The 24,891-nt window shown below is 49.2% G+C and overlaps 2 protein-coding genes across 3 annotated transcripts in view; one reads left to right on the top strand and one right to left on the bottom strand.

Annotated features, from left to right (window-relative positions):
• Nucleotides 1–24,891, bottom strand: part of LOC118234377 (protein disulfide-isomerase TMX3-like) — a 34,520-nt gene that overhangs the window by 9,021 nt on the left and 608 nt on the right. For both annotated transcript variants that reach the window (XM_035430871.1, XM_035430870.1), the window contains exons 3-12: nt 24,439–24,478; nt 23,770–23,893; nt 21,514–21,559; nt 20,646–20,726; nt 19,197–19,296; nt 18,456–18,533; nt 14,479–14,545; nt 5,887–5,985; nt 2,686–2,743; nt 1,902–1,955 (exon numbers count right to left, since the gene is read on the bottom strand). In XM_035430871.1, coding sequence (XP_035286762.1) covers nt 1,902–1,955; nt 2,686–2,743; nt 5,887–5,985; nt 14,479–14,545; nt 18,456–18,533; nt 19,197–19,296; nt 20,646–20,726; nt 21,514–21,559; nt 23,770–23,893; nt 24,439–24,478 — 747 coding nt within the window. The remainder of the gene's footprint in view (nt 1–1,901; nt 1,956–2,685; nt 2,744–5,886; nt 5,986–14,478; nt 14,546–18,455; nt 18,534–19,196; nt 19,297–20,645; nt 20,727–21,513; nt 21,560–23,769; nt 23,894–24,438; nt 24,479–24,891) is intronic.
• On the top strand, nt 8,776–12,273 carry LOC118234378. Its single transcript, XM_035430872.1, has 2 exons — nt 8,776–9,043; nt 11,672–12,273. The coding sequence occupies exons 1-2, from the start codon at nt 9,001–9,003 to the stop codon at nt 12,250–12,252; spliced, it is 624 nt and encodes a 207-aa protein (XP_035286763.1). The 5' UTR covers nt 8,776–9,000; the 3' UTR covers nt 12,253–12,273.

Raw genomic sequence — 24,891 nt, forward strand, 5'->3', positions numbered from 1 at the left:
GTTCAAACCCCGCCCTGGGCATGTCGAAGTGTCCTTGAGCAAGACACCTAACCCCTAACTCCTAACTGCTCTGGCGAATGAGAGGCATCAATTGTAAAGCGCTTTGGATAAAAGCGCTATATAAATGCAGTCCATTTACCATTTACCATTTACTCAGTAATATTAATTTTAGAAATGATATTTTGGTAGATGTGCGTGGAAGTGGCTTGTCCATGTCTTGAAATTCCTTTTCTCAGAATCATTTCCCAGTCTTATTTCACAAGAGAGCAGGCAGGTGTTTGTGGTTGGCATATCCTGCAGCACGTCTCTGCTGCAGGCCTCTTTTGCACACACACACACACGCACACGCACACACTTGCCAAAATGTAGACGCACATCTTTACTTTGAATTTCACCACCACACATGCTGATACAGACTGAAGCTCAGAATAGTCGAGAATGTAATTGCATGCTGTAGCATTAAGATTTGCCTTCACCTTTTGCCTCAGGGGCCCAGCCCAAACCATTATAGAACAGCCCCAGACCAACGAGCGTCCAGATACTTCTGGTCACCTAGCGTATAGTGTGCTACGGATTTACCGACTGTCTAACCGAAGACTGGTGCTGCGTTTCTTCATCCTTGCTTGGATATCGCGATGTGACGAGCTCATTTGGTTTAAAGGAGGGAATAATACACTACACTCTGACGCCAGGCAAACCAAAGATTAAATCTGATTAGAATATATGGAAACCAGACACCCAGGGAGAAGAGCCACGCCGCGAACACACACACACACACACACACACACCCGCTGAACCCAGCGCGGAAGTCACAGGCCGCGCAAGGGGACGGAGACGGACGCGCGTCGCCGTGGAGACAGCGTGTGTTCCAGCGGAGAGACGATCCCGCGCCTCTTCGCTCCTCACCAAACCCGTTAATTACAGGTGTCACAGGACGGACGCCGCACACCCGCCGCCGGACCGTTCATTAAAATCGATCGGGGGGGGCCAATACCGCTCCGCGATTGCCTGGTTTCGACCCCCCCCCCCTCCCCGGTCTCCAAATCTAAAAGCCATTAAGCCTCTTTAAGCGCAGTGTCTCCCTGGCTACGCTTAAAGCCAATGTGTTCGGCTGTGGGCCGTCTGAGAGAGAGAGAGGGCGAGAGAGAGCGGGCCATGGGCCGTCTGAGACAGAGAGAGTGTGTGTGTGTACGTGTGTGTGCGTGTGCGTGTGCGGGTGTACGTGTGTGTGAGTGCACATGTACACGTGAGTGTGTACGTGTGTGTGTGTTGTGAGTGTACGTGTACATGTACATGTGTGTGTGTGTTGTGTATGTATGTGTGTGTGTGTGTGTGCGTGTGTGTGTGTGTGTGTGTGTGTCTGTGCATGCATGTGTGTGTGTGTGTTGTGTCTCCCCCCCCCCCATCACAAACATAACAGAAGGCAGCAGAATACCTCACCCCGCCACCAAACCCACACTGACACCAGCCACCTATTATTGGAAACATATATTCAAACCGCAATTCGTTTGCATTCATAAAACATCATTTATAAAATCAGCAGGTGAATCGGTGGCGTCCCATAATAAATAACATTGATGAATTTTTCATGAAGAGTTCGGAAAAGTAGGGCGCGCGTTATTCTACGTAATACACGACCCGTGGAGCTTGGTCAGTATTTCTGAAAAAACCACACTCAACAGTATACAGCTTGTATGTACCCAGAAAAATCAATTGAAAGCTTTCCTACATGTTACAGGATCTAAGACCGCATTAATTAAATGGAACTGTGCGTTTGTGAGTTTGGCCATCGTTTCCCTCAACAAAATAAGACACTTTCCCCCCATGAAGAAGGTTTTACCTCTTGGCTCTTTAACATTTTATTCACCTGCTCAGCAGTGCAATGATGAATCACAACTCACCTGCTGTAATGATCTCTGTATTCGGTCGCTAACCTATGAATTAGCGTCTTGTACCTGAGGGGGGAAAGGTGGGGGGGGGGGACAACAACAACATCAGTAACATCACCTATGCTGGTGGTGCCCAATCACATTCCATGGAGGGCTGAGAGTATGCAGGTTTTCAATCCAACCAATCAGTACACCTGCTGATTTCACCAATTAACACACCGTCAACCAGAGAGGAGGGAGCTGATTGGAGACAAACGCAGGTGCAGTGATTGGTCAAAATGAAAACCTGCGTACTCTCAGCCCTTACATGGCACATGATTGGTCACCTCTGATCTATGCAATAACTCAAACGCTTAGAGCAGTGATGACCAACCCTGTTGGTTTCCACTCCCACCCTAATTTGGCAAACTTGATTTTACTAATTAGCAGCTTAACAAGATCTTTAGCTGTTGAATGAGGTGTGTTTTGTTAGGGTTTGGAATGAAAATCTACAGGACGGTAGATTTCCAGGAACAGGTTTGGTTACCACTGACTCTGAGCGTTTATGAGCCGATTGCACAGTAGCTGCAAGCTCACACCAAAATCCAAGGGATCTGCATAAGTGTTCCCATGAACAGATTTGTGCTCTTAACTCGATTCACTAACATCGCACACAGCCTTATCCTCGTCAGCTTGTACTTCCCATCTTCCCCAGAGGTACAGGTGAATACTGAATAAATTTAGGGTGAGCTACACTGCTTGGGCGTACAAGAGCACTGTCCTGTCTGGGACCCAAAGTCGAAATTAAAGCATATACCTGGAGCCTTCTTCTGTTGGATTCTTCTCATCGACAACTGATATGGCCACGAGCTTCCCTGTGGGGAGGAAGGACGTTACAATCCATTACATTACAATCCATTACATTACATTACATTACAGGCGTTTATCAGAGGCTCCTATCCAGAGCGACCTGCACAACTTTAACATAGCATTTTACACTGCATCCATTTACACAGCTGGATACACACTGAAGCAATGCGGGTTAAGTACCTTGTTCAAGGGAACAACAGCAGTGCCCCACCCGGGAATCGAACCCGTGACCTTGTTATTTACAAGACCACTGCCTTACCCATTACACTACACTGCCGCCCACAATCCACTGCATTACGCGTGGCGGTCTATAATATTCACAGTTTCACAAAGCATTCTCTTTTTTGCGCGGAGAGCTGCTTTTTGCCGTCTCTCTTACCACGAAGGTAAAACAGAACCCTTTTTTTTTTTACCGAATGAATCCGGGTCCATTACAGCCACAGCCCGCCCTCTAGTGGCAGAAGTGCAGAACAGCACAACGGATGCTTCAGAAAAGCCTTCGCTCCAGGACGTGGGCACCACACCTTTGATATTAAAAAGCGGGGATGCCCTGCAGTCACCCGCGAGCAATAGCACGTGTAAAGACCCCTTAGACCGACACGCGGTGTACTTTTCCCCGAAGGGACAAAATAAACCGCGGCGGACGTGGACTGCTATGCAACAGCAATGCCTCTGAAAACCGAGATTAGCCGTTTTTAGAAATAATCCGTTACAGTTAAAATTGAAGAAGAAGAAAAATATTTCAAAACAAATGGGAAAAGTCACTTTTAAACTGTCAGCTCATAATCTCATTCGGTGTGTGAAGATTCCCAGAATGCACGGCGTGGAACGGCCACAAGGGGTCAGGAGAGTGCCGATCTCCAAAAAAGCGGCGGCCACCAATCAGTGTTTAATCACGCATCCAGCAAGCCCCCCCTTCCTTTCCCACGGGACGGGGGGTGATAAAGCGGCAGACTCGCTCCACTGAACAAACAAGGGAAAATTCGGGGGGAGCGCCTTTCCCGAACCCTTTCACCCTTCAGAACGCGGGAACCCGGGTCACACGGGCAGGCCGGGACGCGGCCCGCTTAATTAACGGAGCGGTCGCGCTCGGCGGCCCCGGGTAATTTCCCCCTTTTGATTTAAGAGGGCCGAAATGTTCCGGAATGTTCCGCTGCCTTCCAGCGCAAAAGGCGGGTTGGGTCTAAACCAAGACAGGTGGCCTGCCTGCAGTCTCCACACAAAAGGGCTGAATTATTTGAACAAGCTGTCATACGAGGTGGGGGGGGGGGTAGTTTAGCAATAAAAAAATAAATAGATAAAAAAACGGATCCATAGTTCCAACTAAAAACCTTTCAGTGTTAATTACAGCTGGTCGGGACAAGCATCCCCTGTCCTCGCCCATCCAGGTCAGCTGTAGATCAAGCGCCGACACCCCAGTCTGAGAGAGCGGTATGAATCGATAGCACAAACGGGCAGAGGTCGGTGAAAACCGGCCCTGAAGAGCCGGACGTGGTCATGCTGATAACACAGCCGACGTAGCTCACCGCATTAGCATTAGCGCTAGCGAGCTCGCGCGTCAGGTGAGACGCGAGACGCGAGCCGCTCTTTCACGACTTAGAGAAACACGATGATCTACAGGACCGTGCCACTCCAGGAAGTTCATTCACCTTGCCCTGAGCTGGACAGCCCCAGTCCTACTTTCTCCCACACTTTTAATCTTTTAATCCTTTGAAGAGTAGATTTTTTTTGGAACTTCTTTTCAAAAATGAGTCAGTGTTCTAGAACTAGCATTGACTGTTAGTGATTACATCATAGCACTAACAGGTTTTATATGGGTTAAATCAGCGTTGTCAGAATGTCCATAGCAAAGATATGTGCCTCTACATGTTTGGCAAGAATGTACATCAGCGTTAGAACGTAGGAACCTTCTTATCACATATTTGTGATCTTACGCGGTGTAGTACAACGGAACTGGTCTTGTAATCTAAAGGTTGCAGGTTCGATTCCCGGGCGGGACACTGCCGTTGTAATCCTTGAGCAAGGTGCTTAACCTGCACTGCTTCAATGTACATCCAGCTGCGCAAACAGATGCAATGTAAATGCTATGTAAAATGAAGCGTGCACATTAAAGGGTTAATTGGCTGGTGGAGGAGGGGAGCATTGCCGAAGGGACTCTGGCTTGCGTACCGAGCGCGCTCAGTAGACACATTCATATTCCAGCTTCGTGGGAACTGCTGACTCAAGGTCTGTCAGCAGGGACCGTGACGACTCTTTGCCGGTAACTCCCAAAAAAAAAACAAACAGGTGCGCCTGCCTATCACATGTCAGACAACCATAAACACGTAGACATCCATCCACCTCCGTTACGAACGAGGAGAGGGGGAGCAACGCATCAGCGTAGCTCTGCACTCCCCCCGTTTCACAAACACTAAGTCTGCGATGGCGAGGGGGGGGACACGATTCTGCCGTGCTGGCTGCTCCCAAAATTCCGCACTCTGTTTGACCTCCCCCTCCCCCCCCCCACACACACACACATACACACCCACCCCCCGTCCCACCCCAACCTCCCCTGCAGCTGCGTCCGCTGCATTCCTTTAGAGCGAGGGCAGGTGTCCTCGTGCTGAAGAGCCGTCAGTCGCGGTGAGAAACGGGCGCTCGCCTTCGCCCGCACAGACCGCTACCGTGCAACAATGACTGCTGCTCTCCGGGAGGAGGCGGATCAAAAAAGGATCGCGCACCCGTTGTCAGGAAGCCAAGCGCCACAAGTGGAAAACAGGCCGTCGGCTAAGAGCTCATAAATAATTCATACGCGATGACGAACGCAAGGTAAAAAAAATAAACCGCTGCATCAACAGTGCAGTGCAGGAACAGCGCTGTCAGGAAAAAAACAGTTTTGAGAGAAAGTTTGTGGTTAATCAGAAGGTTTACATTAGAATGCAGCACATATTTACTGTCCAAACGGGTGACTGACAGCGTACCGCGTCCTCTAATCCCGTCAGCCAGCAATGCAGTAATAACTTGCAAGGCGACTCGCAGAATTCCAAACACGAGGTGGCCTGCACCGAACATGTACATGTGGAAGGGTTGACATGAATTTGTGTGAGTGTGCATGCTTGTGAGTGTGTGTGTGTGTGTGTGTGCGTGCTTATCAGTGCGGTCACCCCACCTGTTTCTCCGAGCTCATACAGGATGAACCCATCGATGTTCAGATAGCCAAGGAAGCGCTCCCTGTTCACCCAAGTTGACAGATCGCCATCCCGGTACTCTGAAAGGAAAACAGACACGGAAACAGATAAGAGCACAGTCCTAAAATATCCCACTACTCTCAAATACTGACCTCCCAATATCCCATCTACTCTCTAATACTGACCTTCCAATATCCCATCTACTCTCAAATACTGACCTCCCAATATCCCATCTACTCTCAGATACTGACCTCCCAATATCCCATCTTCTCTCAAAGACAGACCTCCCAATATCCCATCTACTCTCTAATACTGACCTCCCAATATCCCATCTCCTCTCAAAGACTGACCTCCCCATATCCCATCTACTCTCTAATACTGACCTCCCAATATCCCATCTACTCTCTAATACTGACCTCCCAATATCCCATCTCCTCTCAAATACTGACCTCCCAATATCCCATCTACTCTCTAATACTGACCTCCCAATATCTCATCTACTCTCTAATACTGACCTCCCAATATCCCATCTACTCTCAAAGACAGACCTCCCAATATCCCATCTACTCTCTAATACTGACCTCCCAATATCCCATCTACTCTCAAATACTGACCTCCCAATATCCCCACTACTCTCAAATACTGACCTCCCAATATCCCATCTACTCTCAAATACTGACCTCCCAATATCCCATCTACTCTCAAAGACTGACCTCCCAATATCCCATCTACTCTCTAATACTGACCTCCCAATATCCCCACTACTCTCAAATACTGACCTCCCAATATCCCATCTACTCTCAAATACTGACCTCCCAATATCCCATCTACTCTCAAATACTGACCTCCCAATATCCCATCTACTCTCAGATACTGACCTCCCAATATCCCATCTGCTCTCAAATACTGACCTCCCAATATCCCATCTACTCTCTAATACTGACCTCCCAATATCCCATCTACTCTCTAATACTGACCTCCCAATATCCCATCTACTCTCAAAGACTGACCTTCCAATATCCCATCTCCTCTCAAAGACAGACCTCCCAATATCCCATCTACTCTCAAAGACTGACCTCCCAATATGCCATCTACTCTCAAAGACTGACCTTCCAATATCCAATCTACCCTCAAAGACTGACCTTTCTATGTCCCAGTTACTCTCAAAGACTGACCTTCCAATATCCCATCTACTCCCAAATACTGACCTTCCAATATCCCATCTACCCTCAAAGACTGACGTTTCTATATCCCAATTACTCTCAAAGACTGACCTCCCCATATCCCAGTAACCACTCAAAAACAGACTTAAACCTTAGTGGCTGTACCGTGGAGGACATACATGTTATTTTGAACAGAACAGCTTCTTCCCTGCTCCACATAACCTTCACAGAACAGGTGAAAAGTTCAGGAATGACTTAAGTTTGTTTGCGAGCCAAACATTACCAGGCTAAACGAGGGGCCGGGTCATGGCCATTTCTCGCGTACGGCAAATTCAAAACCGACGGGGGCTCGAGAGCCGTATCCGATCAATCTTCCCCGCCAGCATGACCTCGACATTTTTCCTCCTTATCTAACGTCTTATCTGCGCAAAAATGAAGCGTGTTCGCTCACGTTAGCCGGGGGGAAATGCTTTAACAGGGCTCGTTCACGGCCTCCAGGTAAAACGCGCGGCGTCGTCAGCGCAGGCATCGAAAAACGTGTCTGGGCAAACCTCGGACAGACCAGTTCAGCGCCATAAATAATTCAGTATAACCAAAGGAGACGCTACAGGATTAGGCAAATGCGGACAAACATTCGCGATCGACAGCCGGGGGGGCGGAGTTCTGCGCTTTCCGTCTCGACGATTCGCGAAAAATTCTCAAAACCGCGTTCACTCTCTGGTCCGCCGCGCTCGTTCCGTTTCTAACGACCGTGAATCTGCCGCAGCTGAAATTACAGGAAAAAAAAACAACAAAAAAAAAAAACCTTTTTTCGATTTCCGGCACGTTTTCCTTTAAAATCACAGCCTCCACACAAAAAAAAAAAAAAAAAAACCGACGATATCGCCCGCGATACTGGAGCGAATGCAAATCCGCTATTCAAATTCGCAGGCGGATTCGCGCCGAGGAGAGACCGGAGAGCGACGCGCTCTTAAAACGCGCCGCGTCACTGTCACGCCGAACATCACCGGCGCCTCGCCCCCCTTCGGCGGTACAGTGGGGGGGGGGGGGGGATCGGGGGGAGTTAGAAACCAGCAGCTGCTCTACGCTCCGGTTCCCGCCCAATTAGGCGAGACGCTTGTTTAGCCGTCGCAGCGCCAGCGTTCTGCCAGTGAGCTAACACGGCGCTGAGCGAGCCGCGCGGAAGACGGGGAGCGCTACGCTACGCTACGCTACGCTACGTTCGGCTCGTCTTCAAAACCCAAAGCGATCGACGGTGGCAGCCTCACGCACAGGCGATACCCATTCTGCAAAAAAGAACACAGAACCATGCACTTCCCCACAGTGACTGCCTGTAGCCCCGGGACACCAGTGAGGTGGCACGGAGGGGCACGAAACTGGACAGGCGAACGGGAGGTCGCGGGTGTGAGTCCCACGCTGTGCTGCTGGGGTCGTACCTTTCCCGATTTGCTTCAGTAAATATCCTTTACAAACACATGCGAGAAATGAAAGCCACGCAGGAGAAGCGGAATTTTACAATAATAATAATAATTCAGCCCCGGATCTGGCCTTATTGACGAAAAAATTATGGCTTGTCAGCTTCAAGTATACAGCGGTAGAGGCATTATTGACCAAATGGGAGGGAGGGAGGGAGGGAGAGGGGAGGGAGAGAGAGAGAGAGAGAGAGAGAGAGACAGAGAGAGAGAGAGAGAGAGGCCACCTGACACACTCAGGCACAGGTAAAGTGTCTCTCCGCTTCCTCTGTGATTGCAGTGCGACAGCAGGCTCTTCAGGAAGCAGCAGCAGCAGCAGCAGCAGCGGCAGCAATAGGAGAGCTTGCAGCAGACCTGGAGCTATTCAAATGTGACCCCTGGAGCACCTGGCTAATCTCTCTCTCTCGATCTCTCTGCCGTCGTTCCCGCCGTGCCCTCGAACCCGTGCCAGTCTGGGCGGATGCGGCCGCCACCGGGACCCACATCCAGCTCCGCACGGAGTCGTAAGTACACGGGGGCGGGGGGGGGGGGGGGGTTGTTGTTGTTGTTTAGAGGTTTTGTGTAACCGGGGTGCGCTGAAAAATGCCGCTTCGTCTTTTCGACCGATACTGTTCTCCTCACTCTCTCACGTGCTCGCAGGGAAATGCAGTTTCACCGCGCTTCATTTGGTTATTCTTAGATCGGTGCAGTCGCTGGCCAAAACAAAATGGACACATGAAAGAAGTACGTGTGTGTGTGTGTGCGTGCGTGTGTGTGTAAGCGTGTGCGCGTGTGCGCGTGTGCGTGCATGTGCTTGAGTGTGAATGTGTGTGTGTGTGTGTGTGTGTGTGTGCATGTGTGTGTAGGGGGTCAGAATCTGAAATAGTCTTCCCTTCACCGAGCTCTCATTCAGACACAAGGACTTGCTCACAGACCATATTCACAATGCTACATGTATTTTCTAGTTCAAATGAGGCACAAGTCATATGAAATTGTGTCCTTCAGTTAAAACTAAACAACCACTTAATTTCTCACCATGTTTTTTTGGGGGGAGTTTTTATTTTATACCAGTTTGGCCTCCCAGACTGCACCTTGTTTTTCTCTGTGCCGAAACGGAGGGCTCCAATCAGAGTCCTCCAGCTTCCCATCAGCCACCGCTATCCCAAAGCAGACGACCGTATTTGAACAATGAGTCAAGATCATCCGCATCTCAGACGAAAAACTCGACGGGCCGGTTCGGCGAGAGCAGGGGGGGGGGGGGGCGCCCTGCGAGAGCTGCGAAACGCGCCCGTTCCAGGAACTAACGGCCCCGCCGATCTTCGGCGGCATCGCGGCGCCGTCGGCGCCCTCCCAAGCGGCTAGCCGCAAAGCAGACCGGAAAGAAACTCCGTTAAAAACCGTTAGAACCGCTTAGCGCCGTAACGCTAAGCGCGGCTGTACGTTAAAGACACAAAATGGCCGCCGTCCACCGAAATGAATGCGGCGCCATAAAAAAAAAACCCGTGCGGCGCATTGACGGCAGTGCGGGGCGGCCATCACACGGTCATTAACGGGCTTAAACACTAAACACAATAAAACGCTGGAGGAAATGGACATCCTGGGAGCGGGGAAGGGGCTAGCTCTGGACCCTAACGTGTCACGACTTTAAACGTAAGAGTCGATACACCCACGCGAATCTTAATTTGAATCCTTTATTGCAGTGTTAAAATAGGCCACGCGTTAGGTGGGTCCCAGAATGGGTCTGTAGACCACTAGGGCTGTGCCAGTATGTGTATTTGATGGGTCCCTGAGAGGTACTAAATCTCTATTTTGGGTCCTGATATTAAAAAAAGTTTAAGAACCAGCGCTTTATTGGAATCCACACGTCTAACCCTTACTTAAACCATCTCTTATTTTGGCTATATATCTTAGGTTAAGTTAATAAGCAATACTGAGCATAAAGCAGGACCTCATTCTCTCTTCTTTTTGCCCTCATCTGCTTTTCAGCGACTCATTAGCCTTTGGCCTCTGTCCAACTGTTTGACTTTGTTCTCGCGCTTATGCATCATCAAACACAGTTGACTTTTCCACCATCGCTTTATTTAGCAACCGGGACAAAGCACGTGCCGTTCGTCTAGTGTTTATAGGAGGCTACACCCCACCCACCCCACCACCCCCCCCCCACTGATTTTTTTGTGCCTGTGGAGTTGGCTCCCAATTTAACGTGACGCTCCAATATTGAAAAGCGGGCGAGACCTAATTAACACGCCTTACAGGCACGCGACATTTCGCGCACGTAGTTGACAGCACTCAGCCGAAAAAAGTATCCCTCCTGCTCTCTCAAATATGAAAACAACACGATATAAAATCTCAAAGTGTCAATCACAGCGGAACAGGAAGCTTTTGACCAAGAGGAGGCAGGGAGACGCAAGGTCCAGGCGGCAAGTCAGAAGAAACAAGTGGGTTTTTTTGCCCTGTCATCGCAACTACCAAGCTCTGCTTACTGTCGATGACTAAAAGCATCCATCGACGCGTCACGGCTCGCTAGGCTAATGCTACATGCTAAAGCAGGCGACCGTTTCCTTGGTTTTCCCCGGCATAGCCCCAAGCAGAGCTGAGGCAGAAAACCAGGACCTTGTACAACACTGCAAACACCATAAAAATAACTCAAGTCTTAAACAAGTACTGTAGTCTTAAATTTAGACTTAAAATCTAAGTTCTAATCTTTTGCTAAATAAGACTAACAAAACGAGCCAGTGAGGTGTGAGACAGTTCTAGTCATTTCAAGATTTGCCAGATGGGGTAAGACAGTTTCTTAAAATAAGCCAATATTTTCTACTTGAGGGAAAAGAATAAGCCTGATTACAAGACTCAAACTCTGACAGTTTTTTTTGCAGTGAAGGTACAGCACCACTATAAATAGACAAAGTCTGATGCATGCAAATGTTCATCTTTGTACAGGCTGAAAATATTTTTCACAGAAGAGGAAAATACTCAAGATGAGAATCCAGAAAGTAAATAAGCCTAATACTCAGGCGAAATAAATCTTTTCTTATCACCATTTTTCATTTGAATGAGAAAATACAACATGTTGAGCACACAATATATCAAACAGAACTTTCGGAAGTCTTTGTTATTAAAAAAAAACTTTTTTTTTTTCTTTCCTCCAACAGCTACACTCGACGGCCAAAAAAGACCCGCAGTGCAGCTGCCCATCCCAGCGTCGCTAAAAATGTCAGCCCACCTGAGCCAATCAGAGGGCAGGACGCAGCCCGTTCCAGCCAATCCGCACCAGCCCAGCCCGTCCGCGTTTCCCCCGGCCCCGCCCGCCGCCGTGGCTGACGCCGCGGGACGCGCCGCGCTGGACAGGACGGGCGCGGGGGAGGGGGAGGGGGAGGGGGACACCCTGTGCATCCGGGTGCTGGAGGACTCTCCGGACGCGGGCGTGTTCGTGGTGCGCGTCCAGTGCCAGGACCCCCTGCTGCTGGCCTACTGGCAGCGCAAGGCCTTCTTCTACAACGGGCAGGTGCAGCAGACGGACGCGCGGCTGCGGGAGGACGGGGCGGGGCTGGCCTTCGTGCTGCACGCCCTGCACCGCTCCCAGCGCCTGGCCAACTCGCACTACTGGACCCCCTTCGTGGTGGGCCTGTGCCTGGACGCCCTGCTCTTCCGCTACCGCCTGCCGCCCAGCCTGCAGTGGAACGGCGACATCCAGCACGTCATGCAGGAGAACACGCTGGTGCTCACTCGCTGAGAGGGGGGGGGCGTGGCCTGTGCTGAGGCACTGATGGGGGAGCGTGGACTGAGCTGATTAACTAAGGGGGGCGTGGCCTGTGCTGACGCACTGAGGAGGGGGCGTGGCCTATGCTGAGGCACTGAGGCGGGGGCGTGGCCTGTGCTGATGCGCTGAGAGGCGGGCATGGCCTGTGCTGAGGCACTGAGGAGGGGGTGTGGCCTGTGCTGATGCACTGAGGAGGGGGCGTGGCCTGTGCTGAGGCACTGAGGAGGGGGGTGTGGCCTGTGCTGATGCACTGAGGAGGGGGGTGTGGCCTGTGCTGATGCACTGATGGGGGGGTGTGGCCTGTGCCGACGCGCTGAGGGGGTCGGCACATCTGGAGCCAATCAGAGAGCAGGACACGGCCGGCTCCAACAAATCGGCACTAATCCAGCGCGTCTGCACTCTGAGGGGTGTGGCCTGTGCTGCTGCACTGAGGGGGGGTGTGGCCTGTGCAGATGTAATGAAGGGGGTGTGGCCTGTGTTGCTGGCTGGAGAGGCGTGGTCTGTGCTGATATAATGAGGGGGGTGTGGCCTGAGCTGCCGGCTGAGGAGGTGTGGTCTGTGCTGATGTAATGACAGGGGTGTAACTAAGAAGAGCCAGTGAACACACTTCTCTTAGTCCTGAGTAGATCCTGTTCCGGGATAGTGGGAGAGCCTGAAATGATGTTTTCCAGGAGGGCTTTGGGTTACATCCCATCTCAGGCTGGAAACCCTGGCGGGGTGATGTGTAATTGGCAGTAGGGAGGGCGGGGTGATGTGTAATTTGCAGTAGGGAGGGAGGGGTGATGTGTAATTGGCAGTAGGGAGGGCGGGGCGATGTGTAATTGGCGGTAGGGAGGGCGGGGCGATGTGTAATTGGCGGTAGGGAGGGTGTCAGGCCACAGGCTTCTCTGCCCCAGAACTAGCTTCCAAACAAAATGAGCCGGAGGAGCGGAGAAACGCCCCTCCGAAGACGCCCGACTGCCAGAGGACATCACTAAAGTACACCTGCGCGTCCCGAATCACGGGCAAACGGGTTTACAAACAGAGACGGGACATAACCCCATTAGGGAAGCCGGTCTGGGATCGCTGCCATATCCCAGAATGCCTCAGGATACAGATACTGCGACCAGGAGGGCCGGGGGGGGTGCAGATGGCAGAGATCGCGGCGAGACAGATGCTGAGACGAGCGCGGCCGTTTTCGGAACGGGACGCGCGCCGCGGCGCTCTGATTGGCTGGCCCGTAAGCTCCCCCCCCCCACCCCCCCACACCCCCCACCCACACGTTTTCCCGTCTCTAAAGAAAACATCACCGTAACAATGCGCTGCCAGACATTATCGAGCTGCAAAACACCGCGTGGACGGCGTGCCAAGTTGCGCTGCTTTGATCAAACGCTAGAGCAAATCAGGCTAAGAGGAAGGCAGGTGCCACAGAAGGCTTCTCATTGGTTCTCAGAAAAAAGTGAACCTCCCAAATCTCCTTTACTATGTGAAGAACACTCTGGGGGAAAAAACATACCAAATATTTTGAGTACGTGTACAGTTAATGGTGGCAGGGAAAACAGTATTGTGAAGTATATGTATATGGGCGGCAGTGTAGTATGAAGGGTAAGGAACTGGTCTTGTAACGTAAAGGTCACAGGTTCAATTCCCATAGAAGGATACTGCCGTTGTGCCCTTGAACAAGGTGCTTAACCTGCATTGCTTCAGTGTGTATCCAGCTGTATAAATGGATGCAATGTAAATGCTATGTAAAAAAATGTTGTGCAAGTCGCTCTGGATAAGAGCGTCTGCCAAATGCCTGTACTGTAATGTAATGTCATGTAATAATAAATAAAAGTGCATTACCAATGTTCTTAAGCCCCTTTGATGAGAAACAATGATTTGCATAACTATGAAACTGAACTACACCGTAAAAACTGAAGAATAAAATTTAACAAAACAGATGAACTATGTCCCTTAAAATGTATCAACACACAATAGAATAGCATCTGCTGCATATTTATACAGCCTATCATTAGAAAAGAGCAGGCAGAACAGCTGCTGTTCAGCTGCATGGACAAACACTTAAATGCTAAAACACACAAATGAGAAACTTGATCGACTGCAGTCGTGGAAACGAAACAGACGAATGTTTGTTTTTGATCGTAGTCACACAGCAGTTCTGCCCAACAACCCGCGGAAGTAAACTCCGTTTCCCAGAGATGAAAGGGCTGGACTCACCGTCGTACAGAAAGTAGCTTCCATCTTTGAACACCGCCACGGTGGGGATCTCGTGCAGAGTCACGGTCTGAGAACACAGAAAACACAGTTTTTTTCGTTTTTTTTTTTTTCCCGCTTTGACGCATGATCCGTGTTTAGCTTCAAAGGGCCGCAGTGTGACAGAGGTCAGAGGTCAGAGAGCCTTCTAGTGAAACGAGGCTTAGCAAGCTTGTGTCCTCGAGGAAGCCGTCTGGCCCGAAATGCCTCCGCAAATAACCCGCTGTGCAAACGGACAACGCGCGCTCCAAGGAGGTCGCCATGGTTACAGGAACCGACAGCGCAAACAAAGGAAAAACATCACGCAATTATTAAACAACGATCGAACTGAATCAACTTTTTCTAATTTTTTCCATCAAAGATTAAGAATACTTGTAAGCAGTACAAGGACACTAATCTCTACGTACGTTGACATGTAGGACAAAAATGTTGTGGAAAGTTCCAGTTAAAAGGCCCTGAAAGTTTACCTATATATAGGAGCTGTGCAGAAATGATGCAACACGCATAAGGCTGATGTGCAGCTTTGTGCAGGCTAACCACGTTATGCGTTATATCACTTATAGTATGTGTTATATTATATGTGTTTTTCAGAAACTGGTTGCCTGCGTACAGACACACTGCATTTTAAAACATCTAGTGCAGGGATCATCAACTCTGGCCCTCGAATCCAAATCCGGCCCTGGTTTTCTTTTCTCCCGGGTAGTTAGTGCTACTGATTGGCCAGACTGTCTTCTTCACACCTGACTCCCAGGCAAAGGGAGAGGTGGAAAACCTGCAGTTCTCGGCCCTCGAGGACCGTGAGTTGCTGATCCCTGATCTAGTGGGTATGTGTTCGCTCAGGACAGGGGTTCCAGTGCCGCCAGGGATTTTGGGCCCCAATTTCCCGGGCCACCCCATCCCTGCATAATTACAGCACAGTTTTTTGAAAGACCCCATCAGTCAGGGCCCTTGGATTAACCCTCCCCCCCCCCCCCCCGAAAAAAAGGTGCCCCCAGCTCTGGAATCCCACCACCTGCTTTCTTCATGCACTTTGAGGCCCCGCGTCAGCAGAGAAGAGCAGACGAAACAAGCTCTCCCGGAACCTGCTCTCCCAATAACCAGCAACCAGCTTAAAGGTATCCTGTGACATATGACATTAAATTTATTAGTCCGTTTTCCCCCCCTGCAGAACAATGAAATATGAAATTTAAATTAAACTGGAACTTCAGAAAATATGCACCGCACCAAGCTACCCGTGCCTGATTCGAGTTGAGGCATATTAAAAATGAAACGGGAGACGTTATTTCGCGGTCGGGGGGGGGGGGGTCGCCAAAGTTTCACATCTCCTGGGGCTCGCAGGAAGAACCCGCGTTATGGGGCGGATCTCATTCCGTAACCGGAATTATTAAATAAAGCCGAAAGTGGATTAAATGAATTTGAATTGCTCGGGCCTCCCGTGAGAACCCATTACCCAATGACAGCGCGCGTAAATCCTCCAATAAAAGCGCGTGATGTATGTCAGCGCTTGCCCGAATGGAAATCTGAAGCTCGCTCGGTAAATTCATTTGCATCGCGGGAGTTATAAAGCAAATGCCGCACGCTCCCAGCAATTATCAGCAGACTCGTCGGCAAGATTTTATTTTTACGCTCGGTGAACCTCCATCCAGAACGTTAAAACCCTTCATATGCGACCCATACCCCGCCCCCCCACACATCAAACCGTTTTCCTCCCTGTTAATTAGTACACGTGAATCTTTTAAAAAGAGACGCGCACAAGCGTCCGTAGATCGGAACAGAGGTACAGCAACTAAAGCCAATTATTTCGGAGATACCGAAGCAAATCGGGATTCTAGTAGCACATTTTATTAAGAAACAAAAAGAAAAAAAAGAATAAAAGAGTAAACTGCAGCGATTTCACACAGATAAACCGCAATCAAAACACCGTGAGGAGGGAAAAAAAAAAAGAAGTGTTAAGGTCTGGGATGCAGCACGTTTCCCCAACAGCATTTTCCTTTCATGCCCCGCACGTCTGGAATGAGTTACAAGGCATTCTTAATCTGAAATCCTTACCCTCTCTTGACATGCATAAAAATATGTTAAAATCTGTTTTTACTGAACAACGTTATTGCTTTTAGCAACAAGTGCCTTTTAGCTCCTGATCCTTGTATGTCTGTTTTTTTTTTAATTATTATATATATTTTTTATTTTCTTTGGTATGTTTTTAATATGAAACTTTTATTTTCCTGCTGCCATCTTGACCAGGACTCCCTGGCAGAAGAGATACTGTATCTCAATGGGACCTTCCTGGTTAAATAAAGGATAATAAATAAATAAATAAATAAAACGATGTGAGACTGGATTAGACTCAAACCCCACGCTGAGTAATCCTCAGCTCCCTGACCCAGTGAGAAGGCTTCGCTCTCACCCGTACCCTCCTCGCCCACTCAAAGGGGAACAGGACAAAGGGGCCAGGCCTTCGGGACGCTGCGCTGGAGCCCTGCTCCGACGGGACGGTCCCTTCAGGAGAGATCCCTTAATCTCCTGTGCGCAGATGCCCCGCCCCCCCCCCCCCCCCCCCTTTACCCTCCCAAGAGCTCAAACGACTGCTCGTAAACACAACTGCTGGGTTAGACAGGGGCCTCCTTCTAGGAAGCATGCCAATTCTGAATCATGTAATGCGTGTATATATATATATATATACACACACAGTGCTTTTCAGATATCAAAGGGATTTGCAGTGTGGTTGAGGTGATTCGTTCCGATCAGACGCTGTTGTTTTTCTTCAGAGCCGCTGTAAAACCTGCTACCAGGCGGCGAAACATAAACCCTGCTGAATCTCGCACGTTCAAAAACCCACGACAGGAGCGCGTCGAGCACGCTTCCTCTTAAAAGGGCTTCTTTGAGCCTTCGTCCCTCACGTTCAGAAGCGCAGCGCATTCCTTTAATTTGTTCCATCTTCACCGCCCCCCCCTTCCCTTCCCCGCTTCCTGAAACTACAAACCGCTTAACCAAAAAAAAAAAAAACTCTCAACTTGCTAACACTCTCCCAAAGCTTCCCCCCTCCACAAAAGATGAAAGGGAGCGGCGGAGAGGGGCGCTAAGAGGATCCAGATGAAAGGGCCGGCCCTGCCGCTATCTCTGAGGGAGCGCTGGAGGGGCGAGCGGGGCGAGCGGGGCAGGGAGGGGGAGCGGGGAGAGAGAGGGAGGGAGAGAGAGAGGGGGAGAGAGAGAGAGAGATAGAGGGAGAGAGAGGGAGAGAGAGAGAGAGAGATAGAGGGAGAGAGAGGGAGAGAGAGGGAGAGGGAGAGAGAGAGGGAGAGAGAGAGGAAGACTCAGAGAGAGAGAGAAAGAGAGAGAGAGAGAGAGAGAGAGAGGGAGAGGGAGAGGGAGGGAGAGGGAGTGAGAGGGAGAGGGAGAGAGGGAGAGGAAGAGGAAGAGGAAGAGGGAGAGGGAGTGAGAGAGAGAGGGAGAGAGAGTGAGAGGGAGTGAGAGAGAGAGGGAGAGAGAGTGAGAGGGAGAGGGAGAGAGGGAGAGGAAGAGGAAGAGGAAGAGGGAGAGGGAGTGAGAGGGAGAGAGAGTGAGAGGGAGAGAGAGAGAGAGAGAGAGAGAGAGAGAGGGAGAGGGAGAGAGGGAGAGGAAGAGGAAGAGGAAGAGGGAGAGGGAGTGAGAGAGAGAGGGAGAGAGAGAGAGAGGGAGAGAGAGTGAGAGGGAGAGAGAGAGAGAGGGAGAGGGAGAGAGGGAGAGGAAGAGGAAGAGGAAGAGGGAGAGGGAGTGAGAGAGAGAGGGAGAGAGAGTGAGAGGGAGAGAGAGAGAGAGAGAGAGAGAGAGGGAGAGGGAGAGAGGGAGAGGAAGAGGAAGAGGAAGAGGGAGAGGGAGTGAGAGAGAGAGGGAGAGAGAGAGAGAGGGAGAGAGAGTGAGAGGGAGAGAGAGAGAGAGAGGCCTGTCCTCACGCTCAGACTCACCTTGGGCAAAGCGTCCTCCGAGGCCAGGAAGAAATAGGTGTACACAATCAGCTCGGAGGCCACCTCGATGTACTTCTCCTGGGAGACGACAAGAAACACAGCCGTCGCAGCGAGAGCGAACAAACGCAAAAAAACAAAAGAGTTGATAGCATCAGCCCCAGGGGACTGCCATTTTAAGCGCCTATATCGGTTAGGAGAAAGAAAAGAAAAAAACCCTTCCTCAGCTTTGTTACCAGGACAGCAAGGGACTTTCAGATTCTCATTTTCAGACAAACACCTCATTATTCAGCTCTTGAAATAGGCTCGGCTTCTGAGCCGGCATCTGGCTGTCGCGTAAGTTGCAACATAAAGGTAGTGAACACAAAAAAAACACCGTAAACTCGACAGTGAAGAGCTCAGGAGAGTTGTGTTGTGCATAATCCTGGTACGGTTTAGGCAACCTAAAAACCCACAGAAGGCAAGGCTGATCACAGTCACAACTTAATGATACTCTCTACTTGCATCAACTAAGCCTGAGTTAACTGACGTTCTCGTAGAAGAGCGTTGTGTCACTGCAGGTCTACAGGCACTGGCTAACTCTACGCCACTCCACACACAGGCCGTTTCTGTGCGTGTGGCGATTCAGCTAGCGACTTCACCCAGGTGGCTACATTTTTTTTTCAGCATCTGCACAGTGGACGGGGGTCACATGGGACACCCTTATGGCTGTTCAGAGAGGACGCCCTGATATCAGAGGCCTACCTTCAGCGGCGACTCCCCACCGATGTAGACGAAGACCACGCTGTGATGAGTCACAACGTGCTCAAACATCTGCTGACTGGGGAGAGGGCGCACCACGGGCCTGGAGAGAGAGAGAGGGCACATATACACACACACGCACACATATACACACACACACGCACACATACATACACATGCACGCACGAGCGCGCACACACACACAAAGGGCAATTAACCTGAGGTTCTCTTATGGGAGCAATCTGGAGAGATATTCCTCTCAGGGCTAGGCTGCAGTTTGACAGTAAACACTGAGCTGAAAGGTGATCCCATTCATCAGAAAAGTGCAGCAGTTAAACTGATTGGTATGTGGCGCCACCTAGTGGCAACAAAGAAAGCCAGCCACAAAAACATGCAAGTACAAGTGTGACATGTCATGAATGTGTTCACTACTGTAAAAAGTGAACCAATCCATAGGCCTCTGAAAGGATTTTAGATTACACTGCATTTGATTGTCTTCTCTAGAATACATGTAAAAACAATTAACCAGTGCAATTAATCACATTTTAATGCAAGTTAAATGTTCAAAATCTGAAAAATATCAAACAAACAAATGTCTCAGTTTAATCATCTCTCAAATTATTTCTTATTTTAGGAACAAGTTTCAATGCTTGCTAATTAATATTTTTTTAAAGTGCACACATTAATAAACTCAACAAGACAATCAAGTATACAACAAGACAGCCAAGGAAAGAGTGATGATGAACTGTGAATCGGTGGTGAAGCAGACAGGATACAGTAAAAGAACAAACTGTCTGACAGACTTCCTGACATATCTCAGCTTTAGCCGTATCGATTAATCAATGCCCTGCTATTAATCTGAGGAGGCAGCAGCCCAGGTCTCACACTGGAGCTATCTAGCTGAGCTGTGCAGCTGTGGCACCACTGGTCTACACCACATACACAACTACTGCAGCACCTCCCAAAGGGGGGGGGGGGGGGGGGGGGGGGTACAGGGCCGCACAGAGAGACACTGTGGGGGGAGGGGGGAGGGGGCAGGATGTGTGAGTGTGAGCTGGGAGGGGGGGTGGAGGGGTGCTTAGAAAAATTCCCTATCAGGGGAGCATGACCAATAAGGTTTTGGGACCCACTGAAGTATTGTGTGCAGAGAGCAGAGACCAGACTGTCTGAATGAGGCAGGTATAGTATGGGATGCTATGGCCTACTCTCCACCGCCCACCCAGGCCCCAACTCACATAAAGGCCTTTTTATATGACTGGCTCACTTCACACTAGCATTTCGTAGACTGTAAAATGGCAGCGAGATGTCGCGGCTATTCGCGAATGCTAACGGCGGGGCGAGAGCAAACGCAGCCAAAGGCCGAAGCCGAATGCGTCGGACAGAACGATGCAGCACGACGTAGAAAAACCCCCGACGTACGAGGAACACCAGGGCCCAGCTGCGCCTCCTTACCCCGCCACCCTGTTGGCGAACTCGATGATGTCATCCTTGGTCCTGGGCCCTCTGTAGTTGTAGGCCAGGTCTCCCTTTATCCTGTAAAAAAAAAAAAAGGGTTACCGTCGGTTACAGAACAGCGTTCAAAGGACAGGGTGGCAACCCCAGTCAGTGCAAAGAGCCGGACAGAATAATACTGGCTGGCTCGCAGTGCACAATCAGTGGGGTCGCAGTACTGAATGGCAAGGTCACAGATACTCAAATCCCGGCCCTCGAATCCAAATCCAGCCCAGGTTTTCTTTTCTCCCAGGTAACTAACTGATAACAAACAGTGCTACCAATTGGGCAGACTGTCTTTACACCTGACTCACAGGTAAATGGAGGGTGGAAAACCAGCAGTCCTCTGGCCCCTGAGGACCGTGATTTGAGTAACAAGGGGGTTAAGTAAATAGACTGCAGGTGGCACACGCTGTATTGTGTCCATTTCAATTCAATTCAGGAAACAATTCAAATTCAGTTGAGGAACTGAAAAATCCTCAACTCTTTTTCAATTCATGAATTTAATTTCTATTGATTTCCTTCACTGATTTGAAATGGGACTCGTCTCAACCAGGCACGCAAATTATCTACCATCTCCAATCTTCAAACTGTCTCCAAGCGAGCCATGTTAGTTAATTTGTTTTTTGTGCATCGCTTATGAATACCTTTCAGAAGGACTAAAAACCAGTTATTCCAGACTAATGCAGTGCTATTAATGCCGCACATTTTTCTGAATGTAGGCCAAGATCCGTTTGTCTTACGACAGCAATCGCAGTATGTCTAGGTGCTAAAGCCAGCACCTAAAAACACTGGTGCTAGAAAACAAACTGACAAAGTTCAGACTCACAGCTTTATAGTGGGATAGCCACGGACTCCAAACTCAGACGCGACACCTAGAAGAGATTACATTTCCTTTTATTACAACACAGTGTTTTCCAAACTGTCATCAACGGCTAGCTTATTATATAAACCACTAAATAAATCACATTACCCGGTGCAAAGTTAACACAATACTCATGTTTTCAATATATAGCCTACGTTTTCCATAAACGGCAACATAAAGCCTCATGACCCACGGTCATGATGTAGGCCTAAGTATTTTTCTTCACACCAGAAAAATGGAATCCCTTACGGAATGACCATATCTGTGTGAAATTCCCAACAATAGTACACCATAATGTGACCACATGCCCTCTATTAGCTTCATTAAGAAGCACAGCAAGCTTTGCTCACACTCCATACACTGTACTGGTACTATGTGCGTCTACCTTCCACTCTGAAAATTTATTCAGGTTCGTTTTAAGGGAAACCTCCACTGAAAATAACATGAAATCAGAACACAGAGAAACACTCTCTTAATTTGGTTCCCACTATCCTCGCATTTCATAACTGAACATTGTAGTGCTGATGTAACAATCACTACTGGTAACTGAAAGCAGTGGAGTTCTAGAACACTGACTTAGAATTTTGAAAAAAAAACATTCCAAAAAACCTGCTCTTCGTAGGGTTAAACCTCGTGCTTGTGCAAACTGTTTTATTCAAACCTCGTGTGTCATAAGTCCAAGAAGCAGTTTCACCATCTGTGCACGGTTCATGCAGCCCAGCTGTAATCTACAGCCCAAAAAAGTAATTTTTGTGATGATGTTACCCAGCTACTCGTAAACATCTGCTGTAACCACACTGTAACATTTTTTTATTTATTTTTTTTGGTCCAAGTGCTAATCACTACAGCTACATGTCACCTCTGTGTCAGAATTATTGCTGAGAACCACGCCCATTATTAATCTCCCCGAATCATTACAAACACGACGAAACAATCTATTGACCCCCCCGATTGAGAAATGACCTCCATCAACGGGCATCCAAGGGAGGGGAAAAAGCGCGAGAGAGCGAGAGAATCTCGTTGGCACGAACGCGATCCTGGCCATCGCCACCCCCGGTCGTTATAAATAGCCACCGTGGCAGGATTTGGACCGGACTGGACCGGGCTGATCCGCCAAACCGCGCTAAAACGAAAGCAGCCTCATTAACTCCTGGGAGCAGACGTGAGGGACTTAGAAGGGATTTGGCGGGGAAAATACCCCCCGGAGAAGAGCCGCCGACGCGGTAAGGCCATCTGGAACGCCGACCGCGCGTCACGCTCGTCGTTTCCGTGGGGGGGGGGGGGGGCTTTCAAACGCACTGCAGCGTCATCGGCGAAGTGCAATATAACCAAATCTTCACCCATCGCTAAAAGTTCCTGTGTGCCTCATTACAATAACTTATTTGTTTTTGTTAGGAGCAACTCTGCAAGCTAGGGAAGCTCACAAAGCTTCTATTGACCTTCTATTGATACACTATGTGACCAAAAGTATCTGGACACCCCTTGGTCTGGGGCTGTATATCATGGTTTGGGCTAGGCCCCTTAGTTCCAATATAGGCTAATCTTACTGCAGTGACATTTTAGATGATTCTGTGCATCCAACTTTGTGGCAACAGTTTGGGGAAGGCCCTTTCCTGTTTCAGCATGACAATGCCCCCAGGCACACAGCAAGGTCTATATAGAAACAGCTTTGTCAACAACGGTGTGCATGAACTTGACTGGCCTGCACAGAGCCCTGACCTCAACCCCATCCAACACCTTTGGGATCAATTAGAAAGCCACCTGCGAGCCAGGTCTAATCGCCCAATCAGTGCCCAAGCTCACTAAATGCTTTTCTGGCTGAATGGTTGAAAATCCCGGCAGCAATGCTCCAACATCTAGTATAACCTTCCCAGAAGAGTGGAGGTTGTTATAGCAGCAAAGGGTGGACCAACTCTATATTAATGACCATTATTTTGGATGAGATGTTGGATGTCAGGTGTCCACATACTTTTGGCCATGTAGTGTATTTGCCGTTTACAGCTGTATTTTTATGGAAATATGGTCAGGGTGGTGGGGGGCCAGAGCCTATCCCAGCATGCATTTGGGCAAGAGGCAGGAATACACAGGTCGGCAATCCATTGCAGTATGACAGGCCAAATAAAGAAGGGATTTCGAACAGCATTAGCAGGCATTTCTGTATGAGTGCAGAAGTGTGGGTCAGCTACCTGCAGCAGGGTGCATGGCCTGGAGGTGACTTACTGGAGTATGCTGTGGCATCCATCCTGCCCACATTGATAACGGACCCCGAGCTCTTGAGCTCCGCCCCAATATCATGCCACACTGGCTCCAGCTTCTTACAATACCCACACCACGGGGCGTAGAACTGCAACACAGCCATTCACACGAGAGACAGCGTCAGCTACCTCTAACCCAGGAGGATGTGAGATCACGTGTATGCGATTAGAATGTTCTTAACTGAACATTCTAATGCTGATGTAACAATCACTGATTGAAAGCAATGGAGTTCTAGAATTTTGAGCTAAAACATTCCAAAAAAAAAAAACCCTACTCTTCGGAGGGTTGCAGTGCTCAATGATGTCATTTCCTGTCTGCCTTTCCATGCTTGGATTCATCACTTCTTCCATCACACTATAGCCCATCTGTCAGTTTGTGTGAATGCATGTCAATGGGTACTTGTCTGCTAGACTTGCCATAACTCCGTTTCCAAATCAATTAAGTTAAATTTTCCATCTGCTGGCCATTTTGTACATCTATCAGTGTCCAGTGTCCACATGTCTGTCTGAGCACAACATGCATCAGTTCCAGGACTGGCTGATGGGCAGCATAGCCAGGAAAAACACTCAAGAGTTTTCCCCAGACCACTAGCGTATGTGGTCCTGGTGACAGTGAAAGTCTTAAATTACTTACTTTCACCAGCCACGCGTCATTCATCCTACCATCTTTAAACCTGCAACACAACAATATGAAGAACGATATGATTAGCACAACAAACAGGTGAGCAATTGCAGACAAGTCATTTGCACGTATGCACAGAATTGTAACAGCTTGGAGTTTGGCCCTTTGAAAAGCAAACAATATATTAAACAACAAAAATGCTTTTGAGACACAGTGACAGGGGTGACATTTTACCCACCATGTGGATGACTGTAATGCAGCTTCGATAAGCATGCTGTATGAATGCATCTCATACACGATCTTTAAGCTAAAATCATAACCTTGAATCTGGCTAGATGCGTTAACATTCGCAGCAGGCTATGTGCACTACTGAAGCCCAAGAACAGCTAACTCGTCAGCTACAAATAAGCGCTGAAAAACGACAACAAAATTCTAACATGACGACCTAGCATCAGCTAGGTAACC

Source organism: Anguilla anguilla, chromosome 8, assembly GCF_013347855.1.
Source record: "Anguilla anguilla isolate fAngAng1 chromosome 8, fAngAng1.pri, whole genome shotgun sequence".
Classification (NCBI taxonomy): domain Eukaryota; kingdom Metazoa; phylum Chordata; class Actinopteri; order Anguilliformes; family Anguillidae; genus Anguilla; species Anguilla anguilla.

Excerpts from the sequence above, each read along its gene's own strand:
- LOC118234378 (XM_035430872.1), top strand. The coding sequence starts at position 9,001 with ATGCGGCCGCCACCGGGACCCACATCCAGCTCCGCACGGAGTC. Across the intron at positions 9,044-11,671 it reads ATCCAGCTCCGCACGGAGTC|CTACACTCGACGGCCAAAAA; the intron begins GTAAGTACACGG and ends TTCCTCCAACAG.